The 17103-nt window shown below is 34.8% G+C and overlaps 1 protein-coding gene across 1 annotated transcript in view; it reads left to right on the top strand.

Annotated features, from left to right (window-relative positions):
• Positions 1-8668, top strand: part of NAALADL2 (N-acetylated alpha-linked acidic dipeptidase like 2) — a gene marked incomplete at both ends in the record, with an annotated part of 316258 nt that extends 307590 nt beyond the window's left edge. The window contains one exon of the mRNA XM_084291754.1: positions 8470-8668. Within this exon, the coding sequence (XP_084147880.1) occupies positions 8470-8668 (199 nt within the window). The remainder of the gene's footprint in view (positions 1-8469) is intronic.
• Positions 8669-17103: the final 8435 nt, after the last annotated feature.

The following is a 17103-nucleotide window of genomic DNA, read 5'->3' as shown; positions in this document are numbered from 1 at the left end:
GGTATGAATGGCAAACCTGGGTGTACATACCTTCGTTTATTTTTCCCATACGTACTTCTTGTGAATTTTCTTCCATTCTTTTAATTTGATCAATTTTTACATTTCTAGAACTGCAGTATGCATCAGACCTGTTATGTTTTTGATACAGTGAATATTAATATGTATACTATAATTTAATATGCATTAGAGGCCCTGAAGATGAGACTTGATCCAGGACGTACAGCTCCTCATGCTTCCCACAAATGTGCATGGTCTTGACCTTGCAAAGAGTCTTTTTGTTGTTGTTTTTTTTTTTTTTTTAATATAATGACATTTGCTAATATCTATGGCCTTACTAGATTTTTAGCCCATTTCACAGTGGTTGTTCGGCTACCTGTAAAAATCCTCTCACAGAAGGCTATTCAGTGAGGTCAGGGCAGAGCTATCACACCAAATCCTAGCAACTCTTTTGATTACATTACAGTTTCCATTCAATTTCCATTGTTGGCAGATCGTGCTCAGATCTGTGCTTATATTGTTAAATAGACCAAGAATATTGGGTTACAGAGTAAATAGGCTATGATATCTTAAAGTTATATAAAGAATTAGATTTAGAGTTTATTACATTTGACAGAAACTTAATATTTCATACATTATTTCATTGTTCTTATAAACAGTACGGTCAATAACATTTTTCAGATCCAAGAACTATATGGTCTCACATTTATGGCCATGACAGGTAAGAACCACATAGTGTTAAATATTAGCCAGGAACATTTCTCAAATCTAGTACAAAAATAAGCAGAATTAATAGGGGAAATAGTTAATATGTCATCCTCCCTCCCAGAATGTATTACCTAGGCCACAGGACTTAGATCATTAGGGCTTAGGTGAGATCATTAATAGGAAACTTACCTTTGTGATTTAAAAGTGCAAATATTTTGTGTATGTATGCTGTAGAATGTAATAAAATAAAACCTCAGACATTTATTTAACATACATATTATGATATAATTAATTTTTAATCCATAATTAACTCTTATGATAATGACCCTTCTGGTTTTGATAGCAGTTTCACATGCCACGTGGTATAGAGTTACTTAAGATGATAAAGTTAATTGGGATGAGAGCTGGAAATTGAGGTCAAACCAGTTTAATAAATCAAACACTGGACGCTGCCTTTTGATGCTTTGTTTGTAAATGGCATTCCTTCTTAAGAATCAGATGTTTTACACAATTTCTAAATAAAAATCACTATGAAGCCTTTAGAACATCAGCTGTGAGCCATTTGGGAATAATTTTATTAATTCACTTCCCTCAAGTCCTTTGAAATAGTAGCACATCTGCTTTGAATTTGACTATTTCAGATGAGACATCCTTAACAGAAAAATAGTTTCCTCCAAATTATCCAGCATATGTTTCTTTCATTTGAAAAACAAGTGCATCTTAAATCAAAGAACAACGTGCTTACATTTGTTACCAGCAGCTACATTATTTGAAATTACCAAAGTATTTTTCCTAGTAGTTCTTGCCAGCAAATAACAATTTAAAAGTACAGTTAATATGGTTCAATGCGTACATCGCTCTTAGGTCCTTGCAAGTCCTTGTTCTGAAAATTTAGAGAAAAAATATTGAAGGATTTTCAGGGAATATTTTATGTGTAGATGGAGTATATATTCTCTCATCAGTTGCATATAGAGTTTGAAAGCTCTGTGGAAAAGAATCTAGTAGTGTGTTAAGTTTTGTGACTTTTTCAGGAATTTCTAGATAAACTTGCTTAATTAGTTTCTGTAAAACCCTAGAGAAGATCATGCCTAATTAATTAGAGGACTGCTCTTTAACCGTGATAAATAATCACTTAGAACTTCTAAAGACAAATTGCATCCTAATGTTTCTCTTTCTTTTCACTTCTGTTCTGTGAAGTCATTCTGTACTGTTAAATTTGTAGAATTGGTTCTTCTTACTTATTCATCTTATCTACTCTGAAGTAGGAAAGAAATAAGTTTCCTAAACTGAGCAGATTTTCAACAGTGAAACTGTGAGGGAAAGGCATGGTTGATGTTCAGCCCTTGCAAGCAGGTGTATTGCTGAAGATGCCATTTTACTTAAACTAGTCAGACTTCTTAGCTCCATTATTCTCATTTGCGTCTGTTCCAGAACACTCAGTCCTCTTCTGATTAGCAACGTGCATCCAGCTTCCACTTCCTCATACTTATTTTGTATCAGCTACTAGAAAATACTAGAAGCTATTATGCTATCATGAGCCACAAAAAAAAATATAGTTAAAAAAAGAAGAAATTAAGTAATTACTGTTTATATGATAAAAGTGGAAAAGTTTAGCTACAGGTTGTCATAGATACAGTCTTCCATTCGAAATCTTTTCTAAGCCATCACAGAGCACTGTCCTATTATCAGAAAATCAAGACTAGCACTGTTAGCTCTATTTTATGTCAGTCATTTCTGTTGACAGTAATTACTCAACTATCAAAAACAACAAAAAAAAATCATTTTCTTTAATGCATCAGAACTCAAGTGAAAGTGAATGTTTTCTGTGAATGTTGAGGTTTGGTCATAAAAAATTCCTAAAGCAACCTTTACACAGCTTGATTTTTTAATAGACCTTTTTCTCTAGAATTCTGAATGCTAATACATGCAAATTGGATCTACCAGATGAGTCTGTAAAGGTGGGAATGTCTGTAGTCTATAGGTAAGGTTACATTTAGGGTGGGGGTTTAGCAGGGTGCACCAGGCTGAAACTTAAACTAGGTTGGATTAAGCTTTAGCTATAAGAGATTAATGTTTTATGACAATGTATTTATTACCTTTAAAAAAGTACTGTAATCAAAGATAACTGTAGGGAAATAAAAGATAATGTGTCTTGCAACCAGCTATTATTGCAGTTTGGCTTCCTTTTTTCCTTTGCTTATTTGGCAAGCAATCAAGCCAAATGAAGCCTCAAGACACTTCAAAGATCTGCCAAAATCAGGATTTATTTTTTTAACACGGCCTATTCTAAATTGGCCTCTTGGAAATGGATACAGATCTCGAATAATTATCTCCTTGTCATCCCATGTCCCAACAGGTTTTTATTAAACACAGACTGACCAGAACCCCCTTTGCCTTAACCAACTCAACTAAAGGTGTCTCAACTCTGGTCTCTTATGCAAGGTAAAGTTTTGTCTGGTAGGGATGCAGTGTATCTAGTTTGCTACCGTAGCACAGCTATGCCTTTGAAATGCCTTCCCTTTGGTTAGTCTTGAGTTAGGTTTGATGCCTGGATTATCTGTAGTTTATCAACTGCTGATACATATCCATCTGGCAGATATTCAGCTTTGTGATTACATGATTTCAATATGTCACTTTCTGTAGTACATACTGGTAAAATATTTTTCAGTCCTATAAATGAGAGCACTAAACAAAGGCAACTGATGGCCCTTAAAAGGCTGCGTAGGAAGCAAAAGTTAGGAACAATGCATTACAAATAAGGGATCCTTAAATATGACAGGCTGAATTTGTGGGGACTGAGGTCAATGAAGGAATAGACTGGCATTTACAGCTAAGTTGCCCTAAAAGGTTGGCTGCCATATCCTCTCTTCCCTGGCCACGTGCATGCTGTTGTTCATGTGGTCCCAGAGCTAGCGACTTTCACTGTTTGATCCAGCAAGAAATGAGCAGTGCAGAAAAAAGCTTTTCCTCTGGATCATCCATAATGACATGTAATAACAGTTCACTGCTGCATACATTTTGTCCTGATAAAAGAGAGTCTTATGTGGCTAGCAGCTATAATCTTATAATAATCCACTTCTGTCATAACAATGCCGTGAAATAAAATAGGTAACCAAGTATATGTGCATGTCAATAAAGTTTAAAAAATAAGAAGAGGAGAAAGGAGAAACACTGTTGGAGATCCAAAGGACCAGGAACCTAGAAAAAGAAGGGAAGTTTTCTTATAACTTCACCATAAAATTTTGTGAGGTACAAACTAGTGTAAACAAGATAAATTGGCTCATGCAGTTTCCGGAGAAGGAGAGTTTGTAATATTTTATGTCCTGCTATAAATAAACACTGTGGAACTGGAGGTCCCAACACGTAAATAGTATTAGAATGCATTTATTTATTTATCTGGTTAATAATAGTTTGTGTTTTACAAGCTTGAGTGAAAACAAACTCCTAGAGCTTAGAAAAGTCCATTCAAAACTGAATGTTACCATGAGAAATGGAAATGCTGAAAATCTCTGTTTTGGTACTTTTTTTTTTTTTTTTTTCCTGGAGAATATGAGAAAAATAATTCAGGGATTTATAAAATTCAATGTGTGAGGATGCTGAAGCAGCTGTAGTCACAGCATATGGTGTTATAAATGGAATAGAGGGTGCCCATAGCATTTATCTGTAAATGATTTTAATGTGATTCCATTGAGACAACCTGAACTCATTTCTTATGGGACCATATACAGGCTGCTATGTCCTAATGATTTAATAATTACTTTTCTTTCCAAAATTTCATACTGTATCTCTTAGATAGTAGGCTATGTGTAAGTACCTGAATAATTCTGCTTATATCTTGTACATCACCTACATGTAAACTTTTCTTGTAAGCTAAAACATCCTTTTTCATGGCAAGAATAATGTAGAAACTAGCTTTATCTGTACTGGTCTGTAATTCTAATGTAATCTTCAAAATATTTTGAGTTGTGTTAGTCACTGTATTATTTAATTTACTATTATTTAGTTTTAGTTAAACTATTATTTAGTTTTCTCATTCAAGAATTTTTCAAATGCGTTTTGGTTTAGTGAGGGTGGCATCACATCCCTATTTCTGATACTATAACTGTAACATTTAGCTGTAGTTGGCATTAGTTTGATAAATAATTAATGTTTATGTTCCTCGGCAGGCAAAGGGCTCATAAAAGTTATAAATGAGGTCCTATTAGAATCTATTTCATAAGTTTCTTTGCCTTATATTTAATAAGTTCCTTTGCTTTAGTTTATTGAGGTTCATTCTTTTGTGTGGAGACTCTTTCAGCAGTAGTGCCTGAAGTTATTTGCTAGGTTTTCTAGTTGAGTGTTATGCTTTCCAGGTCACTGTGATGTGTCATTGAAACAAGACCATTAAGATGAGTGATTTGTGTTGCAATTTCATTAGTGGGATCAGTACTATACTACACATCTCTGTTTTCTCATTTTGTATGGGTCAAGTTGACTGCATGCATTATATTTGTAGGATCAAAATAGTTAAAGACAAAGGTAGATACTTAAGCAGTTAGGCCAGAAGCTGGAATCATTGTTTTAGAGGTGTACAAAACAATTTGTATTAAGGAATTGTTTAAGTCTTAAGTATTAAGGAATTTTTTAAGTCATTGAATTTCACAGTATAAATTAAAGAGTCTTAGGATCATTATGCACATCATGGTCACATGGCAATATCTTGTGCCAAAGCAATGGCTGTTTTTTATTTTTCGGTCCATGTGTAGTTTTTAATGAAAACACTTTTTTGACTTGTAAAGGCATAGAAGTAATAAACTGGACTAGCTTTGTGTTTTTATTTATTTATTTATTTATTATTTGATGAAGCTTGCACTGAGATAAGTAAAATTGTATAAATTGATTCTCATGAACATGCATAGAGAAATCATTTTACGCAACAAAAAGGGTGTTATGGCATGCCAAGCAAAGATAAGTAATTTGAAAATAAAAGATCCTAGTAAGAATCCCTAGCAGAAAATCTGAAAAAAAAACAGGTACTGCATAATGGTATTATTATTTTAAAGTATTTGCATACATTAAAATAAAAAATAGGTTCTGTCATACAATGCAATCAGCTATGCCTAAATCGTATTACTATTGCAAAAGTTAAGACATTCTGTTAAATTATGATAGCTAAATGCTCATCTCTTTTATACATCAAACTGCTCAGTTTTTCTCATTAGACACCGATTTGTACTGTAGTCAGGTGGGGTGGGCAGGGAATATTTATCTTTTACAGTAGATCACCTGCCATTGCCATTGGAATCACAGCAGTAGAATTAAACTCTTCTATCATCCTTTACTCTTGAGATAGACCTTTTTTTTTTTTTTTTTTTTTTTTTCCTTTGTGCCTTATTTACAGCACTTTGGAAGATGGGATAGGAAAAGATCAGTTTCTATTCGCATCACTTATTTTCTTGGGAGTCCCTAAATGTTCCTGTCTTCAGATCATCCTCTCTTTAGAATGATTCCTAGCAGTCTAAATTAGTGTTGTTCTGCTGGTGGGTTATTGGCCTATTACATTCTTATTTGTTGACATTACCCACCAGTAAAGAAACAGAGGAATCCTAATATAGATCATATTGCCAGTGTTGTAGGCATTTGGAGCAGAACCCTTGCTCAAACTCTCCCAGACACCAGCTACCAGATAGGACTGTCGCATACCTCCTGAAAGTAGAAAAGTAATGTGATTATCTCTAGTATTGCCCCTGCTGTTCAAGGGCTTCGAGGGGTTGTGAACAGGCTTCTGTCTCTCTGTGAACTGTGGGTACAGTAGAGGAGAGTTCTTCAGAAGCCTGCTTCTCCTCGTACTGATCTCAGCAGGAGTCCCTGATTGATTTCAGAGGGAGCAAAATCAATCCCTGCTTTGAAAGCTACAGTATTTCCCACAGCACAGCCTATCCTTAAAAACCAACCAACCAAGATTTTTTTCTGGTTCTCAACATACACAGTTTTCATTTACTATATCACAAAGAAGCTTTAGGGACAATCCATAATATAACTTTAGTCAACTTTGAGTGTAAGTTGCATCACATTCTGAAGGACAAGTAGTATCAGCTCAGAACTGAGGAAGCCGGGAGATGTCCTCCTCTGGCTGCTCCAGTGCAAGCTGAAGTTTTTTCCACATCTCCTTGTTACTGCCCTCTTGATGGAGGCCTCTGTCCATGCTGTGCTGTTCCTGTAAGTGTTCCTAATCTGTTTCATGCTAAATGATCGAGGTCAGTGATGACCTGCTACTTAAACTATGTAAGCTCTCTTTCTACTGCAATGTTGGAAACCAACTGTTGCCCCCTTATATTTAGGACTGTGTATTGCATTGTAGAACACTTGAAATGGATAGATGCATCACTATCAGGGGATAAAAAGCTTACGATTCATATTGCATGGTGTTAATGTTTTGTTGCTAGTCTTAGATATATATCCAATACAGAAAGATAAAAAATTAAAGACTGAAAAATTGTGTTATGAGGGTAGGAATTACTTCATATCTTTGTAAAAAACAAAACACCTTTTCAAACTGAAAATCATGGCAGAAGATTGTAGATGTTCTGTGATGTTATTTATTGTGCTTCTTCATCACCATTCCCCCTGACAGACTAGCAATTAGATGACTGTTGTAGTAATAAGATACACTTTTGTGCTCATCTGTCTTGTAGGTACTTGGCAGTTTTATTACTAATTGGAGTTGCCACTGGGCCTGTCCTGTCATGCAGTTAGGTTACTAATGGATTGTCTGAGTTGTTCTGCTCGCTTGCTGGTTTCATTCAGTGAAACAACTTCCCCACTGCCCTCAACTCTTGCATTGTGTTTAAGGATAAGGTGTTGCACAAGATCACTTGTAGCATTCCTGCTTCAAGTTTCACTCACTTCTGTTTATAATCAAAGGAGCCCCTGGGTGGAGATTTATGATATTTACATGCTCTTCTAATTAGGATAATGATTACACCTGCTTTTAGATAATATTTACAGCCTGCTTCAAAAGGTCTCAATGAAATCAATAGCTAGCTTTGAATAATGAGCCTTCAGCACCTCATACATGTACAGATAACATGTCCAAGGATTCAGACATTGCCTTTACATGGATTTTGATACATGCCATTAAAAAACTGTTGCAGTTATTATTATAGAAAAACACTGATTTTATTTCATAAGGCTTTAGCTGTGCATTCCATTTATTTCCTTCCTCAAGTACATGATATTAAAGATGGGTTACTCTTGTTCTGATGCCACAAAGGATTATTGATGAAATAAAGGTGCCGCTGAAGGCAGTGAGAGTTTTACCATTGACTTCAGTAGCTAGAATTTCACCTCTGAAGTGTGAAATAAATAACAGGAGCAGATAGCAGGGAAAAAAAAAAAATCCATGCCTACAGTCCACAATAATAACCAAACTTTTCTTTAGAGGGGAATACACAGAGTCCAGCTGAGACATAAAAAACTTCACAATGGGTGTGATGAGCTTATGTTCATGATTTTGATGAAATTTTCAAAGACCAAAAAGGAATTTGAATTTTCTTTGACAGACTTTTGTGAATGTTTCAATGTATTTACACATAGATCAATGGAAAGATCCAGTTTACAAAGCCACAATAAATATGCAGTTGTCTTTCAGTCTGCCATGGGTCAGCTCTACTGTGCATAATATGTATCATCTATAAGATGTGTCTGGTACTTGCAAAGATTCTTGATGATTTTGGAAGATTGTTTTGAGTAAAAAGTTTACCATTCTCCATTGTTCTCTTTTAGAAATATTCTTTACAGACTAGATGAAAGGACAAACCAGTTTTCAGTACTGCTAGAGGCACTGGAGCACTACAAACTACATCAGTCAAATGAGACCATTCAAGCAGCCTTGTCAGAGGTGCTGAACAGCATCAGTTCAGCTCAGGTTTACTTCAAAGCAGGACTTGATGTGTTTGAGACTACCTTAGTTGGAAAGAAATGAGAGAATTCTCTGCATTCTAAGACGTTTGTTTACAACTCGCTAAACAAAAGTTCGACTCGGACCAGAATTTCTCTGAGGATGAAACCTTTCTCAACTTTTCTTTCAGTTGGCGCTAAAATGTACTGCAATGTGTGTTTTTATAAATATAAAACAGTCTTTTGCACTGTTCACAGTATATCTCAAATATCTGTTTCTGAATGTATAAAACAATGGGAGGGACTAACACTTAATGATTTTTGGAAGGACATCTGCTGTATTTTTATATGTAAAATATATTTTTATGACTAAGAGCTCAATCTTGCGAAGTACCAAGCACATCCTGCAATACACTGAAGACCTGGTTCTGAGACACCCCAGATGTATATCCAGGTGAGCTTTCCATGCCTACTCTGTCAGAAAAATATGACTTAAATATACTCTTGTGTTCCTTAACTTCCTCAGCAAACTCATTTTCCTTACTCCTTTCAGAATTAGTTGAAGGATATGGCATTTTCTGGGGTATGCAGTGCTGAAGTTAATCTGGAAATGCTCAAAACACCCTTATCAGTGCAATCTAACATCTTTATTCCTGTGGAACAATAAATACCTCAATTCTGAGAATACAGATAAATGCTGATTATCATATTTCTGTCTGAAACAAAATTGTTTTCTCTACTAATTATTGGAGAATTTCTGTGATGATTACAAGTGATTTGAAATGTTTGCGTCAGTAGTTAAAAGTGCAAAAAACTTTGAATCTTTATGTTAAGTAAAAGAACTGCCTAGTCTAATTAAGCTACAGGCCTTGTAAGCTTATATGTTACTGAAAGAAGCCACTTCAAAGTCTCCCTAAATTTTCAGGGAGAAGTACGTAAAAATAAGAGCTTGAAGTTCTGGAAACATTTCTGAGATTCCACCACTTGGCGACACCACTCACTATTCCAGGGTGGACCATTCCAGCTGTAGTGCCCAATTTGTTCACTACCTACCACAGAACCAGCAGTTCACCTCTGAAGACAAATCGATGAAGCATACTGCAGGGCTAGTTTGCATTGGTGGAAGCCCTGTCCAGAGGCTGTAATCACACCATTACAGCATTGACTTGAAGTAATCTCTGAATGAAAGGATCAGGAGGTTCAGTGTCCTAAACCTCTAAGGGGATCATATACACACTTGAGAATTGCGTCTTAATAATATGAATACTTAAAATTTTTAAACCCAATTGGGTTTAGAGTTTTACAATCCCAGATGCTTCTGGGATTAGAGCTTAAAAAATAATTTTATATAGATTCTTAGAATTAAAATGTAATTTATTTGATGGAAACAATAAATGTATTGTTACCAAATTTGCCATGGAAACATTGCAGAAACATTTCAGGTATCTATGAATGTAAAGAAATGCCTTCAGGAAAATTTCAATTTCAAAGTGCGTAGTTTGGTGAAAGGGTGAAAGCTTATGGAATAGCTTTTGAATTTAGAATTTGTAATGTATATGTTCACATAGCGAGAAATTAGAGTTTTTGGATCTGTGTTTCTGTTTTCCCAAAGACATTGGCAAATGGGCCTCTATTAGCAGTGGCCTAGGACAGGGTACATACAGCTATGTTGTTGCTACATTTCTTTACAAGTTTTTATCATAACATGCGCAAAAGCATCCCTGTTCTGACAGTGGGGCTATGCAATTGTACAGCCACAACTGAAGTGAGAATATGTTCAGTAACAACTGAGACAGACATAATTATCTCCTCATCTTACCTGGCATCCGTTAAGAAAGAGCATATGATTATTCCCTTTCTAATCCTGGTACCAAGTCTGTATACTTCAAAGAGAGTTTGACTTCTGAAGAGTAACATTTTTTTTGATAATCCAATGCTTTTCTATCCCCTTGTTTCCATAATTTTTATTATAGTAATACTTAAATGGTTGGAATATCCACATTTGAGTTTTATGTTTCTTTTGTGATAGTATTTAGGAATGTAATACGCGCACTACATGTGAATTGTCTTTTCTAATAGGAATTACTCTCCTAACAGTAAGTTTAGTAACGTTTTCTTTAGCATGCTGACTCACAGTGGAGTCAACGTTTATGGTTTTCAATGATATAGGCTTAGGTGCCATTAAGAGACCAAAACCTGAGATGAACACTTCCTTTAATTCTGCCAGGTGAATTTAATAACTATTTCCTGTCCAGCAAACCTTCCCCTAATGTAGCCCAAAGCGTACTCATGCAAAATCAGGGAAATCAGTTGGGAAGAGTATCTCTCATGTATGATTTCTCAACCATGTAATTCCTCGCTAAAACATTTATCTTGTTTTCTTACTAATGTCCTTCTATAGCACCTTTAAAAACAGCAGACTTCAAAGTACTCCACCACAAAAGGTATTGCTACTATATCGCTACCTGTAAATTCTAGAGACAATCATATATTCTTGTTGTAGAGATGAATCAAATGAGCTCTTTAGGGACAAAAATGCATTGATTTCAATGCCATCTCACACTTGTACATCTCTAGGTTTTTATTTCAAATGTTCAAATCCTATGTATATAAGTGAGTGCCCAGTGATAATACTTGCACCATTATAGGTTTGGAAAAGGCGGTTTTGAGCCACATCGTTCCATTGATTTTTAAATCCTACCCATTGACTTCAAAGAATTTATATCAAGTTAAGATCCTAAATACTTGGATTATTTCTAACAGAATTTTTTAGCTGTGGAACAACAGCTAAGGGAAGGCATTAGTAAATCATAGTAGCTTACCCAGACTGAATTCATTCCTGTATTGTTTTGAAATGAATAGAGAGCCCTTAAAGGCTGCAATATGTTTGCAAATTGCCTGACTGATAGTAAAAATCTGTTACCTTTACAGAAGCATCAACTGGCAGAGACAGTATAACAAATGTATTGATTACTAAGTAATCTAGAGTCATACTCTCAGTGACCAGAAAATCCTTGCAGCTTGCAATATTTGTATGTTGAGATGGTTGATAATAAAAAGCTAATAAGATTTTATTAGTGCGTATTTTAGAGAGTACATAAAGAAGCTAAAGTATAATCAACTCAGATGAATAATAAGTACATGGGAGCTGGATTTTGAGTACTAACCTTAAAAAAGGCAGTGAATTGTTTTTATCATCCAAGAAAAACAAGGCTCTCTTGATATACAGTATATGTGCAAATATGCAAACACACAAATATGCAAATGTCTTGTATCTTCAAAACACTGCAGAAATATTAATTTACTTGCAGTGAGATGATACATCTGCACAAACACTGATGTAAATAATAACTACATGAGAAAATTAGCATTTATTTTGCACTGCTTCACTTACCTTTTAAAAAGTATTTCAGTCTAGATGTGTGAAAGAAGGCATCACTGATGACCTAAGTTCCTGAGGCAGTAGGTAGGGAAAGGCAATATTTCTCAGGTATCACAGAAGGTACCTCTGGAGGCCATCTAATCCTTGCTCAAACAGGATCACCTTGGGCTGTATTCCTGGAAGGGGATACATCCAGATGACTTTTAAATATCTTCAAGGATGAAGATTACACAGCATCTCTGGACAGTGGCTTCCAGTGCTTGGTCACACCCATAGTTTAAAAATAAATAAATAAATAAATTCTTCCATACATATAGTTTCTCCAAATTGCTCCCTATATTTTTAACTGTTAAATTATTAATAGTTTTAATTACATACATTCAAAGGATAACCATCATTTCATTCAGTGAAAACTCTTGGCCAAGGTCTCCAGAATTCCAGGGTGAATATGCTGGAAAGTTTGTATATAGAAACTTGTACTGCTCACCAAGAGGTTTATTTTTAAGTTGTAGAGACTAATGCCTTTATCTTTTAAGGTTGTTACAGTGCCTGGTTCACAACCATAAGTTTTTGGTATGCATTACAAGACTCACTGAGAACAAAAGATGAGATAGAAAATGCAGGAAGGAAAAATCAGCTTATGGGCAGCTATATGCTATAGTAATTGTATTTCTGGCTTTAAAACTAATAAATACTATAAGCATAGTTATATGCATATGCATTTTCAAGAGAATAGTTAAGATGTTCCTCAAAAGTTTTCTGTGGTGAACTGTTATTTGTGTTACCCAGAAATGGGTACCTTTGACACAACACATTGTAGACACTATCCATAGCCTAGCGTGGAAGATGTTCATTCTCTTTAGCGCTCTCCTGCATTTTATTAAGTCTGAGAAAGGTGAGAACAGAAGCAAAACTTGGCCACTGTATCACAGTGATTAAAGATGGCAAGAACTCAAGCCATATGCACAAAAATGTACTTGAATGTGAACACTTGAACCAAGGAAGTGCCTAAGAATAATGAAGGCTCATTTAGGAAGCAGATAGGTAGCATATGATTTAAGAGTATCTGAATTGGACTGTACATTTTCTAAAACTATGGTGCAATCAGACCTAACATTATTTTCCCTAATTTTAATCCCATTGCTCCTGGTTATATGTAGTATTGCTCTTATACACTCAACATAACTGGAGAATACGTACAAGTGTAGATTTAGGTCCCCTCAATCATACTGTCAGTCTGTTTCTTTTGATTTTACCATAACTGCTTATCAGGGTGCTATACTACATGAGTAAGGTCAGCAGAATTTGGCTACTGTTTGTGGAATTTCCCAAAAAATGTTATATCAGAATATTGTTCATTTATGTTTAGTCTATTCTCTTTAATCTTCTAATATATATTATTACAATCAAGAGTACATTTTTTTCAAAAAATGGGCAGGAATCTCTTGGTCAATGCTAAGTATACACAGGCAGTATGTGCATGTACAAGTGATGTATTATAATTTAGTATTAACTGAAGAATTGCTATAAATGTTGGCATGGATTAATGCACACATTCTCTTACGAGCTTCACAAATTGGAACTGATACAAGGGCTTAATTTAAGAAATGCAATCAGAGTGTAGGTGAGGAACAACATTTGCTACATAAATGCAGTATATGCTTACTCGTCTGCCTAATCCATTGGGTTAAAAAGATTATGGTTTTGTTTAAACTACTTTGATTTGTTTTCTAACAAGCCTTTGAAAATGAAGTCTTGGTCTTTAGTTTTCTTTTAAATTCGTGCTATCTTTAGTGTTTATGGAAAGCTTACCATGTGTTAAGACAATGTAAGGTCTTCCTGTCTGATCATTCTTGGATTTTTTGGTAGAATTAGAGGTTGTATTTCAAAGCATAGTCCTTGAAAGAAGGTCACTTACTGAGCTGTTAATATATATGATACAATATGCTTGGGTGCTTGCCGTTGCCATGCAGTGGTATAGGTATGCAGTATGATGCTTTCAGGCACTTAAGAGGACAAATATGTTTTTATGATAGTATTGCAACGACCTACTAATTTTCCCCTATTTGAAACTGTTCCAGTTGCAGCAAACTGGTAGTACAGCAATGTAACACTGAGTTCTCTTAGCACCTGCAACAAAATCTTTCTACAGGTGGAATGTCAGGGTGTCCTCTGAGCTGTCAGTGTGCTTCCACAGTTTTCAATTAGTGTCCCTTGTAGCCCCAGTCAGCTGTTTAGTAGTGCAGGCCTGAAACTGGTCTGAATGACACCCAGGTAGGACAGATAAGTCTGACTGAGGCATTGGTTTGCTACTGAAACCATGTCCTTAAAAAGTTAAATATAATATTTTGCAACTACTTCCCAGACTTTGGGTGTTTTCAGTCTTTGTACTGAAGGTTCTGAAGAAGTATACTAGAACACTGTTGTTTTTTTCATGTAGTCTCATTTTCTGTTCTCGACAGCTGAAACATCTTGTAGTCTATGAATCCACTAGAGGAGAAATAAGGAGATGCTTAATATTTCATACTTAGAGCAGATAAGATAAATACAAATTCTCTTTGTTTTCCATTTGCAGTTTATGCAAGTCGGTATGCAACATACTCTTATCACACACATTATGATTTGGTATTCTGAGACAAATGGAAAATGAATATAATTCTATATCCAGAGAAAGTATAATGAATTCAGGGAATGCTTCACAGTCAAGTGTTTCAACCATTTGCCAAAAAAAAAGCATGAGTGAAGATATTTGGAACAGATACTCTTGGGATTTTAGTACAGGTCTGGAAAATAATGTTCTTCTGCCTAAGGCCAGATTTTAGCATTGTGTTCATACCTAGCTGCATGGTAATGTGTTGTGTGTCAGCATCGCTGAACCTTTGAGGATTAAGGCTCAAATGCTGTTATCAGTGATCATGTTAGTCTCAGTATGAACTATTATTTTTATGTCACATAACACCTTACAGATTTTAACTAATCAGATGGAATATGCAAATATTTCTGCCTTTTGTATGCAAGGGAGCAACTGTCAAGTTGTGTTATCTTTGTGAAGCTTTGACACAGAGTGTGAGACGCCTGCATGATGACTCCTTCGTTCTGTCTACATTGAAGTTTTCGTGTAGTAAAATCAAGGTACCACAACTGATAGCTAGTCAATTCTGAATATTAAGTAACTAGTTTTTTCAGCCATGCAGTAATATAAACTTGATGCAGTGATTCCGGGAAACCAATAAATATCATGTTGTGTGGAAATGTGCAATGAACGGTTGATTTTTATAATGCATTATAGAAAGTTGAGTCTGAATACAACAGCATATTTGCAAAATTAGTTTACGTTGTATGAACTGTACTTCTATAACATACTGTAATGAAAAGGTAACATTGACTATTAATGTAAGGAGATTCTATGTACTTTGATTAAAAAGTACACTTATCTGTGCTACGAATATGATATTTGCGGTCTATGACAGTGTTTGTACAGAGGGCACCGTGGACTGGAATTCAATAATAGACAATTTGTGAAAGTGGTTGTGAAGTAGACATTTTTTTTCCATTGTTATATTTTTGCTAGAAATCAAACTGGAATATGAAGATATGTATGATGTACATTGCACTGAATGATTTGAAATTATATTCATTTGCTTTTTTTTATTGTTTTTACTTTCTTTTTTTATTTGTTTCTGCCAGTAAGCTCTAACATATGCCTCTCAAGCTGCTGATTCAATAACATAGATCCCAGTGCATTAAAGAATAATAAAAATTGGGAAGAAGGAGAAAAGTAAGAAAAATACAGCTAGCCAGAACCTCAGAAACTGGGATCCAATAATTTACTTACAGGTAAAATTTGAATCATACTTATTTTAGATGCTGGTAGATAGATAGATAGCCCAGACATTCAGATAATTGGCCTTTCAGGTAGGTGCCTTTGTATGTTTTTTGGGAATCAAGATTTTCAGAGGTACATATTTGGGATCAATCTTGAAGTATACGATCTGAGACTCCTACAATAAATAAATAAATAAATAAATAAATAAATAAATAAATAAATAAATAAATCTATTGAACAGCCTGAATTCTATCTGAAGAAAGAGACCACTCAGTTTATGATTAAGTAATTATCTCATGAAAATATGAAATCCATGTTTTGTTTATTATATATAAATAACTTGAAGGTTTTTCTCTACTCATGAAGCACTTGAGAGGTGTAATGAAATATTTTCATTGTAAACAAATGTGTATTTCCAAATTTTATTTCCATTTTGTGTATTTTTGTTTGTTTGCCTTTTTTTTTTTTCCTGAAACTGCTTTCATGTTCACCAGATTAAAAGTAAACATAAAAGTGATACATTCATAATGTTTTAATAATGGCTAGAACATTAGTTTGGTACGTTAGCTCCATACAAACTGCAGCTGTTGACTAGAATATCTCATGGAATGTTAAGGACTAATTTGTGAAACATATTCATTCAGAATATGTTTTCTTTAAGCCATGTAAACATGTGCCATGAAAATAAAAGCCAGCTGTGTATCAACCATTTTATGCAAGTATCTGATTTTGAATTCCTGCTGATAGATCTGTACAACTCCATATCACTGAAAAACGTCATTGAAGCCAAACGCTCTTTGCCTAGGTATGAAAATCTTCTGTGGCTCTGCCCATGAGATTGGACCATTATTTTCTTTCACAGAGTTTTTTCTGAACAATAAAGTTTTATATATATATGTGTGTGTGTATATATATATATATATATATATATAAACATTTGACATACTATTAACAGTTTCAAGTAGTCAGGCTTGGTATTGAACAGATTTGTCTGAGAGAATGGGAATATGAAAAAAAAAATCACTGTTTTCTTTTCAGATTTTAATAGCATCTTTTGCTCCTGTGTTCCTTATCAAATAGTAGCATAGAGATCCATGTAGGAATGAAGTCTACATGTAATTATGAAGGAATTTTTATTTTATATGAAGTGTAGATATTGTAACCATGCAACTGAATTGAAGAATGATTTGACACTATCACAATGAAGTGTTTTTGTACTATGCTTGTGAGCAGGATGGGAGCAGAAACAAATTCTGGCCAGTGGATCCGTAACTGCCTGATGGGGCCACTGGTGGGTTGCAAGTCCTAAGAG

Source organism: Netta rufina, assembly GCF_964035555.1.
Source record: "Netta rufina genome assembly, chromosome: 9".
NCBI classification, from domain to species: domain Eukaryota; kingdom Metazoa; phylum Chordata; class Aves; order Anseriformes; family Anatidae; genus Netta; species Netta rufina.
Note: the sequence above shows the minus strand (reverse complement) of the source record. Positions and strands in the feature narration are given on the sequence as shown.